This window comes from Dermochelys coriacea, chromosome 10 (genome assembly GCF_009764565.3).
Source record: "Dermochelys coriacea isolate rDerCor1 chromosome 10, rDerCor1.pri.v4, whole genome shotgun sequence".
Classification (NCBI taxonomy): domain Eukaryota; kingdom Metazoa; phylum Chordata; order Testudines; family Dermochelyidae; genus Dermochelys; species Dermochelys coriacea.
The window spans coordinates 43,564,369-43,582,677 of NC_050077.1; the positions used below are offsets into that span (position 1 = coordinate 43,564,369).

The following is an 18,309-nucleotide window of genomic DNA, read 5'->3' on the forward strand; positions in this document are numbered from 1 at the left end:
GCTGCTGAGTCACGGTGGGCTCACCCCCAGGGTTGGAAAGCCCAGCTAATGAAACTGGCTGCCTGGGCGAGTTGGGATGTCTGGGGAGTGCCAGGGGCGTGGTTATGGCCAGAGGGTGCGGCTGCAGAGAGGGGGTGCTTAGTCAGTGGGAGGAGCCAGCAGAGCTAGGGGTGATGTGTGGGAGCTGCAGGGGGCAGGGTGTGTGACCTGGGGGACAAAGGGTGTGGATGCTTTGGGGGGACGTTGTGTGGATCAGATGCTGTGGCTCGGGGGGAGTAGGAGGCAAGGGTGCGTGAACATGCAGGCCGGGTGTTTGGGTGGTGACTGCGGTCAGCCGACGTGGGTGTTTGCACATGGGAGGCAGGGTGGACAGCTTTACCCTCTGAGGACACGTGTTGCAAGCTGCTCAGTGTACACAGGGCTGGACTCGCAGCTGGTGCATGTCGACATGGTGCCGTTACATCGACAGGCAAACACTGATTTACACCAGCTGGGCAGTTTTCAGGGACAGAGTAGAAGCGTCTGCTGAAAGCAGCAGCTCCATAGCAGTTTGCCTAGTACTGTTGCCTCCCCGCTGGGCTCTGGATCTGAGCAAGAGGGTTAGTTTAAGTGGGGGAGCAAGTGAATCAATTTCCCCCCCACACCCGCCAAGGAGGCCGTCTGGGTGGGATCCCTTGTTCCATTTCTAACAGCGCATCACTGGGTATCCTGATTGTCAAGAACCCCAACCCTGCACTGCCCCATGCCAAGACTCGCAGACCCTTGGCTCGCCTGAGCCCTCTATGCTGTGCCATGTTCTCTGCCAGTGGGGATGCTAAGCTCCAAGCGGGCAGAACCCATGGCCCTTCTTTGCTCCATGCAGCACTGAGCATTGAGTGCTCCACTAACACCCTGCAAGCATGAGTGTGTCCCAGAACCCGCTGAGCCCAGCCCAGCTTTGTCCAGAGGGCCCTGTTTGGAGCCCATGAGATCAGCCTATGGGGAAGTGCTGAGAAATAGCCATTTCCCAGGAGTTTGGGTTTGTCTGAAGCCCATACTAAAGCGAGAGACCTGGCCAGCACACACCGATCCCGCTCTCTGTCATGCGCGGGGAAAGCTGGGGGCACCACTGAACACAGTGCAGTTACTCTGCTGCAATATCAGCATGATAGGAATTAGCCCCCCTGGCTTCCCCACACTGCGCCCCGCCCCCCAGAGTCCAGAGCTGTCAAAGTGCCCCCTGTCCTGGCAACACAGTCACTCATGCAGCTCAAGTCCATGCTCCGCGGACTAGTAAAGAGATTTGTTTGCTGCGCCCCAGCCCAGCATGCTCTGCAGGGCGTAGTGGGGCCAAGCCGGGCTCTGTGTGGCTCCTGCAGCATCCCCAGGTGAGAGCCTGCTGCCCAGTCCTGCCCTCGGCTCCCTGGCAGTGTCAGTGGATGGTGCAGAGGGGGAGCTGAGCGCAGAGCAGGACTCTGCTGGTGAACTGGGGTGATGAGGGCCGAGCTGGAAGAGGGCAGTGCTAGCTCTTCAGGGCACGAAAGGGGCTCAGGGGACACACCGGGGCGGATGTGCTTAGGAGAGGCCATTATCCAGGGTCACTGCAGAGCAGTGGGAATCTGCAGTCTGCCTGGCCGGGGTTTCCCTGAGGACTGGCTATGACACACCTGCCTGCATACGTTAGTCGCCCCTCTCTGTGCTGCCATGTGACCTTCTCTGCAGCTGGGGAGAGGCGCCGTGTCAACTCCGTGCTGGCTTTGCCATCTGGGCAGGAGCTCTGGCTTGGCGTCTGTGCAATAACTGCTTTCTCTCCCCTCCCCAGGTTGCGCCTTCCTCACGTACTGTGCCCGGGACTCTGCTCTGAAAGCCCAGAGTGCGCTGCATGAGCAGAAGACGTTACCTGGGGTAAGTGACACCAGCTCGTTCTTCGGGGAATCGGGAATGGCCCGTGGGGCAGAGTCCGCAGCTCGATGTGGATGGGTGGGTGGCATCTGGGCAAACCTTAGTTCACTACTTGGCATATGGGATCTGGATCGTTTGTCAGAGTAGACTGAGTTCAAGCCAAATCCTCAGTGTTTTGCCCTGCGAAATTCCAATTACTCCAGCTGGGGAGCTGGCCCCATACAGCCGCATCTGTTTCAGGGCTATGAATTCTGCTCTGGCTGAGGCATCACTGGGGTTATTTTTTGGTTAATTTCCTTCATTCACCGAGGCCTACCGTAAACCTCCTGGGTTTTCCCTCTGTTTGGAGGCATCTCTCCTACTCTCACAAACTGGTAACCAAGCAGCACCCCAATGGCAGCCAGGCTGCTAGCCCCATGGCCGATGTCGCAGCGGGAGGGCAGAATCCAGATCCCCAGATATGTGGGGTTGCATCCAGGTTTAGTGCATCTCCTCTGCCTCCCTGAGCTGAATCCGCTTGTGAGGAGAGAACAGATCTGGGAGCAAGTGGGATACGGGCCTTTGGCCATTTGCTATCGTAAATTCTACATTAGCTCCTTCCCTGGTAGCTTCAGCCTCCGAGGTACCAGAGAAGTGCTGGGGCTGTTATGTAATTTTCCTTCCCGTGTGTGTCAAGGGAGATTCACCCCACCAGGGCCCAATCCAGAATGCAAGAAAACCTGGATTTCAGCTTGTAGGAGTCCAGTGGCTGCTTCTGCATGGGATCCTTCTTATTTACAGAGGAGGGGAGATTCAGCCCCCGGGCAGGGGGCCAGCACGAGGCCAAAGCTCTGCTCACGTCTGGCTGATGCCTTGGCCCCCTACCCAGCAGTGAATCTCTCCCAGAGGTGCAAAGATGCCTGGAAATCCTGGTGTGAATATGAACTACCAAAGCCAAATAACCCTGCTGATTTGAAATGGACTGCGGTGGTAGGACAGCATGCCCCTTGGGGCAGCTTTCGCCTCTTTGTGGTCACATTCTCTGCTCAGCCTGGCCCTGGGGGCCTTCGCTCACTTGCGGGGAGAGAAGGGGATAAGATACAGTGATCAGGTGTTTTGGCTGGGACGCAGTGAGGCAGGTTTGGTGGGAACAGGAGGTCCAGTTCCACTCGGCCTAGCCCATTCCCAAGGCCCTCGGGCTGCGATGGTGGAAGACCAAGCTGACTTGGTCCTCAGTTGCGGAGGAGAGCAGAGAATCTGTGTGTATAGCACCACGCTCCTGGTTGGGTTGTCGGCGGTGGGCGTCAGACCTGGGATGGCAGGCAGGCATCTCTGTTAGTTAAGGCCGTAGCATCTTCACCAACCTGTACCTGTGACCGGGCCACCGCGCAGGGAGGACAGAGCATGACGTGGAACGGATCACACATTGTGCACATGCCTGTTGCTTTGGTACCAATCCATGAGTCAGAAGTGGCTGATGATTTTAGGGGAGCTGCCCTGAGAAACCTGAAAGTGTACTGGTTCCAGGCAGTGCTGAGCAGCCACCCTCATAGTCAGACCTTGGTCAGGGATCTCGGCTTGGGGACCCAAAATCACACGTCACATTTGCAACTCTTGGCCGGGGTGACTGGGCCAAGATTCAGGGGATATGTGGCAGAGCCAGGAATTGGATTCTGCTCTCCTAAGTCCCCACCTGGATCCCCAGCCAGAGCCACAGCAGAAGGCACTGAAGCTCTCCTGGGAAAGGCTGTTCTCCTGAATTCTCCAGCCCAAAGCAGTGCGGGTGCATTCAGCGCAGACAGCATCTGAATGTAGGCATGTTCATGTGAACCTTCTACCTCACTACATGCAAAGTGTCCAGCCCAGGCAGAGATGGGAGCTGTCACAAGGATCTCGCTCCGCCTTGTCAGGCTTTGGTTGGGGTTAAGAGGATTCATTCTGAGGGCAGCTAAGAGGGGTACAGGGATGCATGAGATAACAAAGGGGCAGGAATAACAGCAGCTTGCTCCCCTATGCTGCCTTACCTCTGGGGACTCGCAGAGCTCTACAGACATGAATGGTTAAGCTTTGCCCCCTCCTCCACAATGAGTTAGGCCTTGTCCCCATTGTACAGATGGGGGAACTGAGGCACACAGCAGGTTTGTGAGTTGCTCCCATAGGAAGTCAATAGAAGAGCTGGGAATAGCAGCTGGGTCTCCTTACCCCTCTACCCCACCAGTCTTGTGCCTCGTTAATATGTGTTAAACATGATTACAGACTGTAGAGAAGACAAGCTCATAATGAATAGCCCAATGTCCATATGTTCTCTCTAGTGTGCCAGTGCAGCCAGTAGAGGGCAGAGTTGCAATCAGTGCTGCTCAACTGTGTGTCATAGCCTCAGTACTGCTAAGAGATTCATATGTAGTTCACATGGTGGTGGTAGAGAAGGGATGCTTTTGGAACAGAGGGTTCATAGTTCAGCTGTTGAGTGAGTTCGGAGCAGCTGTGGTGTCTGAGTACGCATGGTGAATGTAGCTTCTTTATGTTGTTGCCCTGTGCTCAGCAGTAACAAATATTGGGGTCTTGCAGGTCAGCTTTTCATCAGAGGAGAAATGATGGGGCGGAGTCTGGGTGTATTCCTAGTACAGCTTGTTTTTTACATGTCACGCAGCAATCCTGGAAGAGAGGTGGTCTCATGCAGCATGCAGGCAGTCCCCACTCTGCAATCATGGCCCAAACTCCAATGACCGGTGCCCAGGGGACAGCTCAGCAGCAAGAATTAACTCTGGTTAAAGAGCTCAAGGCACAGAGCAAACTCCTATGCCATTTGCCACAGCTCCCCAAAACAGAAACTACATCACAAAACTAACAGCGATGCAGCATTTCTTCCAAGACCGCTTGCATGCTTAGAAAAACCTTGTCAGTTCACTACCCCGTGACCCCCGCCACAGCGACATGTAATACGTGGCTCTGTCACCGGGGTATCTTCTTTCTTCCCTGATGGTGTTAAGTGTTTATGCTCATCACATACTCCTCTCCCTGTCGCCTGCATCCGAGATCACTGAGGGCATTGTCCATCTATGCTATCCTTTCCATCTCCGCTCAGCATACTGCCTGGAATGCAATGCTATAAACACTCATTAGCTCTCTGGCCTTGTGCAAGTCACGCAATCGATCTGTGCCTCAGTTTCCCCATCTGTAAAACAGGGGGAGGGACTCCCTGACGGAAGAGTGGTGAGGTTTTGTTAGTGACTGTTTGCAAAGTGCTGGGAGATTCTTGCATGCTGGTAAGTGCATGGTTACAATGACTGTCCCCAAGGTATTTTCCATTGTGAGCTCTTTGCGTGTTGGGGAGTCTGCCTCTCTGGCTACAAGTTGCCTAGTATAACAGGAGCTGTGGGCACTCTGGGAATATCAATATTAAATAATAAGGATAGGAGCAGTTCGCTTGTGGCTAGAGCTGTTGGGGGAGAAATGTCCATGAATGGGACTTTTGGTAGTGACTTAGCTAGAGGGCCAAGTCACTGCAGCAAGTAACCTCTGTGGCAGGAGGAGGGCAAAGGTAACTGTGGGGATACTGAGGCAGATCCCTGTAATGCTGGGTCTTGCTGCAAGGGGGCACTCTAAGTCAGTGAGGCTATACCCCACAGTTATAATTAGTGACAACAATAATTTTGGAAAGGAGATAAGACCTCATGTGTCAGGGCTTAACCAAACTATTAGGGATCACGGTGAGACCTCGAGGGGTGGGGTGGGGTGAGATTATCCCACATCTGCCTGCTGCGGGGGTTTTTGCACCTTCCTCTGAGCTGCTGGTGCTGGTTACTGCCAGAGACAGGATATGGGTTAGATGGGCCTTGGGTCCAGTCCAGTTGGGCAGGTCCTGTGTTCACAGGAGCACCCAGTTTTTAACAAACTTTGGAGAACTCTGTCCGGGCTTGTCATCCAGAAGGTCTGTAGCAGAAACCAGATTCTGGGAGCTCCCCTCCTCCTATCAGAGAACAGAAACACTAAGTCTCCTCCACCTCCAATCAGAACACCTGGAGTTTCACATGCTGACAAGGAACAAACCAAAGAGTGCTTGTGGATAGGAATTATTTCAAATAATGCCTTGATTGGAGGAAAGCCAGGGTGGCTCCGGGAACACAAAACCCAACGGCATGAGTTGAGGAAAGGATCTGTTCTAAATGATCCAGCTACAGCACCTGAGCCTGTCAGCAAGAAAGTCAGAGCTGGGCTCGCATTGGCCACCTGCCGAAAGTGGATTCTGGCTCAGTCCCCTGATTAGGGACTGATCATATCTTCACAGGTCCTGCACTGTACTAAGGGCTTGAGCCCATTCCGCTATTATTAGTGACAAAACTCCCACTGACTGCAATGCAAGAATCAAGCCCTCAGCATCTTCTGGGAGCTTCCGAGCATCCTCAGCTCCCCTTGACTCCAGTGGAGATCAGAATGCTGAGCACCTCACAGAATCAAACCCCGAAGCCCCAGTCCCTTAACTTTATGCACATGCTTGAGTCTTTCCCTATTGAGCAAAGCTCTTAACCGCAGGCTTAAATCCCACTGATTTGATGGGACATAAGCTCACGCTTATAGCTAAGCACATGCGTCAGTGTTTCACTGAATTGGGGCCTTGATGAGGAAACAAGCAGGAGACTGAGGCTCTGCCTCCACTAGAAATGGTCCAGCTGCTCGGTTGTGTGGAGACATGACTGGGATGGAAGGGGTAATTAATCCAACTCTCTGAGAGGCGGTAGCTGAGTCAATTGAAGAATTCTGCCGTCAGCCTAGCAATATCCAAACCAGAGTTTAGGCGGGCTTAATCACATCGCGTAGGGCATGACATGAACTTTGTAGTGTATACCAGCCCACAGCAGAAGTATATATAACAATGGAGAGTGTAAAGGAGGCCAGTCCAGTTCCTGCGTATCATGCCCATGATACAGTGACTTGGGGATTGTCGCTGAAATGCAAAGGCAATGTGTTTGTAAAGCACTGTGGTTAGTAGTAGCCATTTGCTTACCACCTCACCCGGACAGAAAGACGTCTTTGACAAATTTCTGTCACAACCTTTTCTTTGATGAAAAATATCTTTTCAATGGAACAGAAGTTTCTTTTTTCAGCAAAGTTTTTTTTGGGGGGTTAATTTAAAAAAAAGTCGGTTTTCAGTTTTTCAGTGAAAACTGGAAAATTTTCATGAAAATTTTCAGGAAAAAATGTTGAAGGTTTTTTTTTCTGCTCCAAAATTCTCCCAGAAAATAAAATCCCTCTCTTTCTCAGCTCGACTTCTGACGCAGTGTTGAATCGATTTCTGGAACTCATTGCTGCAGGGTGTGACTGAGACAGCTAGCTGAGTTTAACTAAGTTAGGCACCTAGGAACAAGAGACTCTACAGTGACAATAGCCAGGGTAAAAAGGACAAGTTCTCTCTAGACAGCATCATGCTTCAGGGCAACAGCTGCTCTCCAGCAGGGGTCAGGAGCAGAGCAGAGGTCATATGACTTCTTTGGAAGCAGTGAGCAGAGGCAGGTGAGCAGACTGGATGGTTTGTCCAGTATTGCAGGCTGTGAGCTGGATCCTGCCAGGTGCTGAGCCCCACCATTTCCACTCATTCCAGAGTGAAAAGAAAAGGAGTACCCGTGGCACCTTGGAGACTAACAAATTTATTAGAGCAGTCTCTAAGGTGCCACGGGTACTCCTTTTCTTTTTGCGAATACAGACTAACACGGCTGCTACTCTGAAACCTGTCATTCCAGAGTGTGTTTGTTTGTTAGCCAGAAGCCTGCTCTTGGGATCAGCAGTTTGGGAGGTCATTGCAGACCTGGTGAAATGAGCTAGTGAAATGAGCCTGCACAATTGCTTCTTCTCTCCACTGGCTGCTCTAAGACCCCACCTAGGGCAGGGGAACCCTTGGGAGCAAGTCAAGGGGCAGGATCCCAGCCATTGAATCGAGAGTGAGGGGGCCATTCCAGCCGAGTGCAGGAGGTAAAGCTGCAGTGACGGACACTGACTAATTTAATTTTTCCGGATTTTGTTAGATCTTCCTCATTTCACCTGTGGCTTGCTCTGCTGCTCCCTGTCTGTCTCGCTGCTCTGCAGATGGAAGAAGAGTGGTGAAGGACTCAGGAGTCACTTTCTCTGGGACAGTTAAACTGTATCTGTAATTCTGCTGCTTTGGCCAAGCCCTGAGCCTTTCCTGGCATGGGGCGTGCTTGGCTTACATCAGAGGCAGGCATTTTGAGGGCTGAAGGCAGCTGGGTAGGGTGGGGAGGACAGTAGAGCATCAACCATGCAGATGGATCCATGAAGGCCCGGCTCTGTGATGGGTTTGGACTCAGATTGGGTCTCGGCCCGAGCGCGTCAGAGCGCGGGAAGCAGCCGTGGATGGACTGTGGGAGATCTGGGGAACTCTGCAGCGAGGCTGGCCAGTTGCACTTTGGGAACCTCCTGGGGAAGGTGTTAATTGCTCTGAGCCTTGGTTTGGTTCTTCGTACCTGCTCCTCTCAGCGTGGGAAGGAAGGGGCAGGGGAGGTGGTAAGAGACAAGAGCAATGAGGGTGAGTGTCTGGGATGTGACTGGGGAGATGAAGGGGGTCGGGGCTAGGAACCAGGGACTGGGAGTAGGTCTGAGCTGCTGCCCTCTGGAAGGGATCTGAGCGCTCTCTAGGGGCAGAGCTAATCGCACCACTGCTGTGCTCAGAGGATGCCCGGTGGATGGTACCACCTTGATCCTCAGCCAGGCGGGGCAAGTGTCTGTGGAGATTGGCAGAGCAGTTTGGAGCATTGTGAGCAGTGCCCCCAGGCCTCTACCCCACTTAGGCACCCTCTCCTCGGGGTGCAGGGTGCCAGCACAGAGGCCATCGGCCAACCTCAGGCAGGGCTTCCAGCTCCCCTCCCGCAACTCTCTGTCCCTTCTCCCTCCCCCAGTCCCTGACGGGGCTTCTAGATTTCAGTTCCCAAGGTCAGATTCTGAACCAGGTGCTGGACTGGGCCATGCTGGAGGATCAGTGAGCCCAAGAAGGCTATGGAACTGACAGGATAGTGGGGGGAGAATTAAGGAGAGGCAAATCCTCTTGAGTGACCTTTGACTTCCCTCATGGATATTCAGGGAGGCCCACCTATTCTCTTGCTCCCCCCACCCCTCTCCACTCTTCTCTGCTGTATCTGGCCACTGGGGGGCAGGTGAATAGGCAAGACTTTATGCCATCCCTTCAGGCTTTTCAATGGCAGCTGGCTGGCCTGCTGCCCTTTCTCGCTCTCACCCAAGGTGCAGTCCCACCCCTCCCATTCTCCAGCTTGGGGGCCCCAAAACGTTCCTCTGAGACCCAATATAGCTGCAGTTATCCCTGTCCAGCTTCCAAGTGCATTGCAGTATAGTGCTGGGAAACCTCCTATCACGTGGGGCATCTCCATGTGCCCAAACTCATCCCATGGCAAGTGATCACATGGAAACACGCATCTCATGGCAAGTGATCACACGGAAACACACATCCCATGGGAAGTGACTGCATGCAAACACGGATCATGCAAAACAACCACATGCAAACATGAGTCACGTGGGAAATGATCATACACAAATACTACTCATTTCTCCCCAGCAGCACAGCACCCCCTAGCACCAGGTCCATGAGGCCAGGGCCACTTATTGGAGTGCCACCAGCACTCCCAGAATCTGGGTGAGCTATGGAGTCTCTGGCCCAAGTGTCAACCCAACCTGCTGCATCTTAGCTTGGGAAGTGGGCTAAGTATCCAGCCCGAGGGGGCAGAGCTGCAAACACTCAGCTCTATGGACTCCAGCAAGGTCAATCCCACAGGGCAGGTGAGAGCTTCACTCCCCCCCCCCCCCGCTCCTAATCTGCGTGGGTCTTGCCAGCTGAGCCCTACATCCTGCTTGAAGAGAGGCTGCATGGAGAGCTATTGACCTGCTGTTCTAATTGCCTGACATTCTGTTTAGTAAACCCTAATTACTGCAGCCAGGAGTTAAATGGGAGGCTGTTAAATGGGGATTGACAGCTGGGGCCGGGGACCTAATTACAGACGTTCCTCGTGCCCAGCACGAGTGTGCACTGCCGCTGTTGCCTTGGCAACACACAGGCCCCACATGCCGTGTGGGAAGGAAATTGCAGGCATCAGACAGCCAGGCCTGGTGGGCGCTTGTTCTTTAAGTCTGTGTGGGCAGGTGTTTGCTTGATGCTGCTAGGCAAGGGCAGCACCTGGGGGGATCGTTAGCATGGGGGGGCGCATGTTGGGAGCATGAGGCGCATGTCACTGCTGCAGCAACTTTGGGGGGCTCAGACCAGATGGAAGTAGTGTTCCCCAGATGAAATGCCCAGAGGGGAAGGCAGGGCTAGCAGTGAGCAGGGTGCTGGCGCTTGACACAATCAGTGCTCCATGCCCTCCATGTGACAATATCCAGCTCCAGCCGTAGCCCACCTGCGATGCCAGGGATGGAACGGAGGATATGGCAGCCAAATTGGCTGGAACGCACGCTGTATGGCGGTAGCGCCAGACACTGCTGCGCTAGGAGACAAGGAAACGCAGGAGGACGGGAAATTAGAGTGCTGCTTGGTTATCAGCCCTGGAGCAGGTACTGCATGGCGAGAAGCAGCGGACCCTGCCTCACGCCTGACCTGGAGGGACTGTCTGTGAGGTTGGGAGGGAAGTTTGGCTTCCCATAACCTATTCCATCCTTGGTTTCTCAGCTGGGGCTGCCATGGGGAGCAGAGGCTGAGAGCCCCCAACTCATCGGCCATGAGGGGCCCCCAAGAGCTGTCAGAGGTGGCGATTCTGAGCCGTTCCACAGCTGAGCTGCAGAGTTGGGTTCCTGTGGTGAAAGGCTCCACTGCTATTTCACTGACACTCAGGGTACGTCTCTACCGCAAAAAGCACCAGCGGCAGCGACTTTCCGAGCCGGGCCTACAGAGTTGGGCTGACAATCTGGTGCTAAAAATTCCCACTCAGGCTCTGACACTGGGCCAGGGGGTTGGTCTCTGAGCCCGACCGGGAACATCTGCACAGCGCATCTTAGCGCCATAATGTGAGCCCGGCGAGCCTGAGCCTGAAGACCTGCCTCTTACTCATTGATGCGGGAATGGTGTTTGCAGTGTAGACGAACCCACAGAGGTGCCAGCTCAGATCATGGCTGAGCACTGGATGGACACACAGACAGAGTGTAACACCATTGCTTGGAACTGGCTAGCCTGTTCAGTCAGCCCTGTTTGTGCCATAATTAGCTGCCTCCCAGGCTCAGGGGCAGGACTGGTGGAGGTGGGTGACAGCCTGAAACACCTGGGCCTCAGCAAAGGGCAGAGAACCCAACTTAGAGAAGGACCCACAGGAAGCAGGTTCGGTTCCTGGTGAAGCCCCAGGAAGGACTCTGGGGAAGCAGTCTAGGAGTCAGTGCCCTACCCCAGGGAGGAGATTCAAAGGTAACCCAAAGGGGCTGGGAACGGAGCCCAGAGGGCATGCTGTAGGCAGCCCAAGCAGGGTGGAAAGACCTCATTACCCGTGGAAGGGGATCAAACTCTGAAGGGGCTGCATCCCTGGGAGAGAGAGAAAATCCTGCTGAGGGGAAACTAAGGCAAGGTGTGCCTGCAGCCCCATGCTCAGCCAGCAGGGAGTGCTACAGGGCAGTATACCCTGTGACACAGTGGCTGCCCCAAAGAGCTTGCAATCTAAACATACCGACATGGCAGGAAGTATCACTGTCCCCAGCTTCCAGAGGAGGAAACTGAGGCACAGAGAGACTAAGTCACTTGCTCAGGGGAGCCTGTAGTAGAGCAAGGAATTGAATCCTGGTCGCCTGAGAGCTGGGCAGTGCATCAATCCTTCTTCCAGCTCCCATTAGCTAGAGGGAGCAGGTATTTGTCAGTAATCCAAGCCAAGCAGCATCCCGAGTTTGATTTGTGTGGCATGGGCTGGGAAGGGTGTCTGAGCTCAGCTGCTGTGACAGGGATCGAGGCACGTATGTGTGCCAGGTGCGCAGACCTTTCACAGCTGGTCCCCTTTCAGGCTGAAACATTCTAGCTTTCGCAGAACTTGGTGAAAATGGTGCTGCTGCTGTTTTGAGTCAAAGGTTGAACAGAAAAATTCCTCTCCCTTTTGTTTTAAAGGTGGGGAGGGGAGAACCCCCTTGCCATCCTTTGCTGGGTTAGCTAGGGGGCCCCTGGGACTTGTGCTGGCTTGCTCTAGGATGAGTTCTCTATGTCAGGCAGCACCAAGAGGATTTCACAGGCTGGGAACAGGGGAAACTGGTTAGCAAACCTGCTCTTATAGGTTCCAGGGTCAGCAGGGACCATTGTGATCATCTGGTCTGACCACCTGCACAGCACGGGCCAGAGTCCTTCCCTGAATTAACCCCTGCTTGAACTAGAGACGATCTTTTAGAAAAACATCCAAATCTTGATTTGAAAATTGCCCATGATGGAGAATCCACCCAAGCCATGGTCAGTTATCCCAGTGGTTAATCACCCTCCCTGTTAAACATTCACGCCTAACTTCCAATCTGAATTTGTCTAGCTTCAGCTTGAATCTTGTTATACCTTTGTCTGCTAGATTGAAGAGCCCATTGTCAAATTTTTGTTCCCCACATAGATACTTACAGACTGTGATCAAGTCATCCCTTAACCTTCTGTTGGTTAAGTGAATTAGTCAGAGCTCCGTGAATCTCTAACTGTAAGGCAGGTTTTCCAGCCTTTCTCTGCTGAGTACCCCACACCCTGAGCTCAGAAAGCTGGCCTGAATCTGCCCTGCAGTTCCACTTTAAATGAGCCTCTTCCAGACTCTGTCAAAATGGCTGCTTGTACGCCACAGTTTTGACTGTGGTTTTTAACAGGGGCAGCTGAGCCCTGACAAACTCCATGCCTGGGTGGCTTTGCAGTATTGTGCATATTCCCTTTAAGTGTGGGTGTCTGGAATGAGCATGTGCGAAGTGAGGATGATGGCAGAGCAGCCCGGAGGTCCACTGTCACAGCCACCGGTCTGGGTGTAACAGCACCGTGCACTGGGGATGCACTTAGCAATGCAGAAATAAAGGTAGGGATTAAAGATTCTTTCTGGGGTGAGCTCAGAGAACGCAGCTCTCTGGAGATGTCTGCAGATGCCGGCAACTGGAGATCGGCTGGGAAGCTGGGGACTAGCAGGGCTGCACGTTCATTCTTTACACGTCTGTGCAGATTAGGTTTCATGCCCTCTTTTTGATAAGCAAACCAGGGGATCTAAACCCTGCAGTGGTCCTCCCTTTAGCAGGTCCCAGCTGTTTGAGGAAATATACTGTGGATTGGTTTTCGGAAACTGCCTCCGGACCAAAGCTCCCGGTCTCTGATTATATCCCTCTCCTATATTATGTTTCCCTTTTGTATGTGTGCTCTGGTGGACTGGCCCTTCAGCAGGGGCGCCCGGGGACCGGCACTGGCTATCAATCGCTGCTCAGCATCTGGCCGGCAGGGTGTGAAGTGGGGTCCTTTCACAGGGTGAGTTTATTCCATGGGTTCTGCTCCTCCTCTCCTCCCCAGCACTCCCGCTGAGTCTCACAAGCCTGATCCATCCCCACCACCTGACCTGATCCAAAACCCACCAGAGTCTACGCAGAACCGGTTCTTGATCTCAGTGGGCCCAAGCACTTCAGAGCTGAGAGGGATTAAGCACAGCTGTAAGAATCAGGGGGCGGTGCTGCATCTCGGTCCAGGTATTCCAGCATCAGCAGGGCAAATAGTTCCAAAGGGGACCTCTGCATACACACAGGTGTGGACTGTGGGTACCGGCTCCCAGCATGCAATGCTCCTTCGTGGGCTGGGCGGCAGCTCTGCGGAGGGGGTGCCGCGCCCAGAGTTAGCTAGGGCAGAGAGGGGTTGCTGGACAGAAGTCAGACATTCAGCCACGAGGTCCTAGAGGCTCCCCATCTGGGCAGCGGGCTAGCCCCACCATGGAGCCAGCTGTGGGGGTCGGGGCACTTGCCTTGGGTGCGCAGATCTGGAACAAGAGGATCTGATGTAGTTATTCCTGATTTACACCAGTGTGTCGTGGGGGGAGATCTAGCCCTGCACCATGCTTTGGGGTGGGGGTATATAACAGCTCTCTCGCTCTCTCACTCACACACACAACTGCACACACTGAAACCCACAAGGCTGGCTAGATGCAGGGCCACTTGCTAGCCATACTGGGCTGCACCCTTGATTCTTGCATCTTCCTCTGTCCCCACCCCTCCAGCTCTGAATTTCACTCTTCCTGATCCGGACGCTGGCTCCCTTCTGCCAGCTATGCTCCCACCCACAGCAGGTAGGCGGGGGTGTCCCTTTACAAACTAGCTCCCCCGGCCGGGGTGTCCCTGCGTGGCTGCTGTTGGATCCCTGCAGACTGGCCCTGCTGGCTGAATGCCAGGGGAAGCTGGGCTGGGGAGGGAGCTGGAAGGAATGAATGGTTCCCATGCCATCCCTGGCTCTGGCAGAGTGGGGAGGTGCAACAGGCCTGAGCAGCTCCCCGGCCCCTGTTGTCTCTGGGTTTGGTTTAGCAGCCTGCTGCTTGCTTGGGAGCAGGATAACGGGTTGGTGGTGGGGGGGTTGCTGGAGTGTTTTGCCCCAGGGTGGGGGTTCTTGGGCCAGTTGGGAGAGGGAGCTGTGACATGCTGCCAGTGTCCTGGACATTCAGATGAACAGGAGGGTATGACATTAACCCAGACTGAATTCGGGTTAAGCCCTTTGGGGCCCAGTGCAGTCATGTCTGTGTTATGTGGCATTGCATGCACCTTCGCTAGTCAGGAGCTGGGAGGCTTGTGAACATCTGTCGTCAGCCTGGGAGGCCATCCCCGGGGGAGATTTGCATAGGCTGGTCAAACTGGGCTCTCCAGAGACCAGCAGGCAAAGCAAAGTCTTTTGGATGAATAACTAGAGTTTAAACAGGCTCAGGACCTTCTTCCTGGCCCAGCGAAGGAACAGGACCACTGGCCCACAGAGGGCCTCAATCCTGAGGGGAGGGATGGAGGGACTGGGCCTGCCATGGTCAGGTGACCCCGGTGAGCTTATCAGCATGCGTGTAGGTTCTTGTGGTGTTTCTCCGATGCTTTCTACCTGAAGTGGGCTGGCTGAGAGTGGAAGCTTTTACCTATAGCAATCCCTCCAGAAGTCTCTGAGGAGAAGCAGGCCAGTCTCTCTGGCAGCCTGTCTGTGCTAGGAATACACAGTGAAGGTAGGGGAGTGTGCAGCCTGGAAATACCCCGCTCAGAAGGGAGTGAGGCACAGATCTGCACCCAGCAGCCAGGGAGCTGGGCGCCTGAGGGCAGGTATGGACCACTGCCAGAAGATACAGGTGCCTGAGCTGTGACGGCAGGCACCAGGTGTCATGATTTCATAGTGTAAGCGCCATCCCCTTGTGGGCTTTAGACATGCCCGGGCCCCATCCCCTGCCTGACACCGTCCCTCAGAGTGCATTGCCAGGCACGCCGTTGCTAAGGAAGATGCTGTAGGACGGTGCTTTGGTTGCTAAGGCTGCCTGTGCCAACGGCCTCCAGCGCTGTGCTCCTCCCAGTGCCCTGAGTGACCAGTCGCAATCCCCAGCAGCCTGCAGAGCAGGTGCCCGTGGCACGTGGGCTCCCACTCATTTCACCCGCTCGCAGTCATTGCTTGGGGTAATGAGGCAGCCCCGGGGAGTGCTTAGAGCAGGGTGCTGCGGGCCGGGAGACTTGGGCTCTGTTCCTGATGCTGCCTGTGTCACCCATGGCCACTTGTGGCCCCTCTCTGGCGTGGTTTTCCCACATGTGCAATTGGGGGAAGCTGCGGGTTCTGGGAGGAAAGGCATGGTGTAAGTGATGGATATAAGGGCCATCAGCAGAAAGAGGGACCGGGGGTTCACGCTGCGGGGTGAGGTTGAACGAAGGAGGCTGAATAGTGAGAGGCACGTTCCTAACCGGGCGCTCTGGGAAGGGGGAGCTCACTTGGCTCAGTCCAGAGTGGAAGGCGCATCGGCAGGTGGTGTGCCACGGACAGTCCTGTCCTCTCCCAATGGAGCAGGCTGGGGGCCCCAAGAATAGGCCATTTCCCTCTGCCAAGTCTGTGATTGAGGGAGGGTTCCCCAGAGGGAAGGGGTCCTCCTGTGGCTCCAGCAGCCACCCCACAGAGCCTGTGGCAAGGGCAGCCTCAGGCATGACCACGGAGGCAGCTGCCTAGGGAGCTATGTATAAGGGGGCTGGCTGTAGGATTGCTCACTAACAGGCATGCCCTGACCCCTGCCTCTGCCCACCCGCATCGCCCCTCCCAAGCAGGGCCAGCTCCAGGCACTAGCTTTCCAAGCAGGAGCTTGGGGCGGCATTGAGAATGGGGTGGCAGTCTGTGTCCCATGTTGGCAATTCGGCGGCAGCCCCCCTGCTCTCCGGGGGGGGGGCAGCAATTCAGCGGCAGCTCTGTCGCTGTTGTGGCGGCAGCAATTTGGTGGCGACTGCTTGGGGCGGCAAAATTGGTAGAGCCACCTCTGCTCCCAAGGGGCTGCCCTGGGCACTGCCCGGTCAGGTGAGGCTTCAAGCACATTCCAGAATCCTTTGCACTTAGCTGCCATGGCTTCCTTTGAAACTTGAGTGCAAAGGGTTCTGGGAAGCTGTGGGGAGCTAATGGCACATGCAGCCTGGGAGTGAGCAGAACCGGAGACACACCTACCCCTTGGAAGGATGGAACCAGTACTGGGGGTCAGGAAGGATGGGGCAGCCCCACAGTCCTGGGGAAAAGAGGAAGGGGACAGTGCCAGCTACTGGGCTGTTGTAGCACTGTCTGTGGGCTGCCCCGCATAGCTGCCCCTAGGGCAGGGTGGGGGAGTCTCTTTGCGAGTGGTTTGGTGGCCTCTGGCGCAGCGTGGCTCACTCTTTCTGGCTCAGGATGCCTCTGAGGCAGAGCCTGACAGCTTTACTGATACTTTTTATGGTGCACTGACAGATGGCTGCGTTACAGAAGGGGAGAACTGTCCATAAATTACCAAGGAAACATCTCCCTGTCCCCTAGGGCACAAGCTGCAAACACATTCTGATCCTAGCTGGGAACTGCCATGGGGTCACTCTCCTCCACTGATTTCCAGCTGCCGAGTGTACCTGAGGGGAAAGGAGCAGGGAGGGGAGGGGGACCAGTCAGTCACATCTGGGTGAGGGGGCCAATCGAGACCTTGAGATCAAGTCTGGGAAGCTGAGGTCTCTGGAGACACTGGTGCTGGTCCATTGCCCAGAGTCCTAGGACTGACTGTCTGATTTCTCTGGTTGGCGCTGACATGAGAGCTCCCTTAACGCCAGCGTCAGAGCCCCTTGGAAATCCCACTGTGTTGGCAAGAAGAAATGCCAAGCAGCTAGTTAACCAGTTTGAGGTGCTGAACAGAAAGAGCAGAGCTGAGGAAGTCCAGTTTTTATTCAAAATGGGAACCGGGCCACCAGTTCTCCTGGGTGGCTTTGGAAATCTCAACCCAGGTGCCTCCAGGCTTGAAGAAGGTTGGGATCAGTCCTGATCGAGGTTAGGCATTTCCCTCACCCCGATCCTCTAACTCTTGGGAGCCACCACTCTGGAGGTCTCCTGTCCTGCACGTCCTGCTCTGGAAGCCCATGCTACAATGAAGGGTGGCATTGCCCACCAATTGGAAACAGTGTCCCTAGGTTGGAGGTTCCATGTTTCCTATAGCTGAGGGTTCCGTGCGTTGCAGTCTGGGGCAGCGCTCATCTCCGGGAGATTGGGCTATGGTGTGGGAATCCAAAGGGAGTAACCTTCAGAGCGGGAGGGAATGGCAGGCTAATGGCTGAGAAACTTCTGTTTAGCAGGAACCTCTTTGGCCAAGGTAGTTTATAAAGAAATGTTGGCCCAGGACAGGATGTAGTTGTAACCACAACTCAGGGGATCTGGGCTCTGTCCCTGGATTGGATCACTCCTGTGAAAATCCCAAACTGTGCCTCATTTCTCACATCTAAAGAGAGAACTATTGTTCTCTGCCTCACAGGATGTTGTGAGACTAAATTCATTAATGAAATGAGGTGCTTGGATACTAGACTGATGCGTGCCAAAGACAAGCCCATACATACCTCTGGGGTGAAACCAACCAGCTGTTTAATAGTGTCCAGTCATGCTTAACAACAGGGTTTGAGTCAGGAAAGGGCAAAAGAGTTCAGCTTTAATTGCCCATGCTGACCTTTAGATGGGACAGCAGTTGTGATACCTCTACCCTTATGAGAAGACCATGATGGTTTTAATAATGACTATGAATGGTCAGGATCACTGTTGATCATCTCTGTAGAAGGATGATTCCACCCAGCAGCAAAGCACCCACGAGCATATTGGTCGCTACTGACTTCAGGGAAGAGCTACCCTTTGCTGAGTTCTGGGAGGTCTCCCCGCGCTAGCAGCCGGACCTTACACTGTTCATCCTATAGGATACAAGGAGACCACAGCCCCCGCTGAAGCAGCAATGGGTAGAAGAGAAACGACAGAAGGTGCAAACCCAGGAAGCTCCTTAG

At 54.4% G+C, this 18,309-nt stretch overlaps 1 protein-coding gene across 12 annotated transcripts in view; it reads left to right on the forward strand.

The window, feature by feature from the left end:
- Positions 1-18,309, forward strand: part of CELF6 (CUGBP Elav-like family member 6) — a 217,905-nt gene that overhangs the window by 19,515 nt on the left and 180,081 nt on the right. For all 12 annotated transcript variants that reach the window (XM_043493751.1, XM_043493753.1, XM_043493752.1 and 9 more), the window contains exon 2: positions 1,802-1,884. In XM_043493751.1, the coding sequence (XP_043349686.1) occupies positions 1,802-1,884 (83 nt within the window). The remainder of the gene's footprint in view (positions 1-1,801; positions 1,885-18,309) is intronic.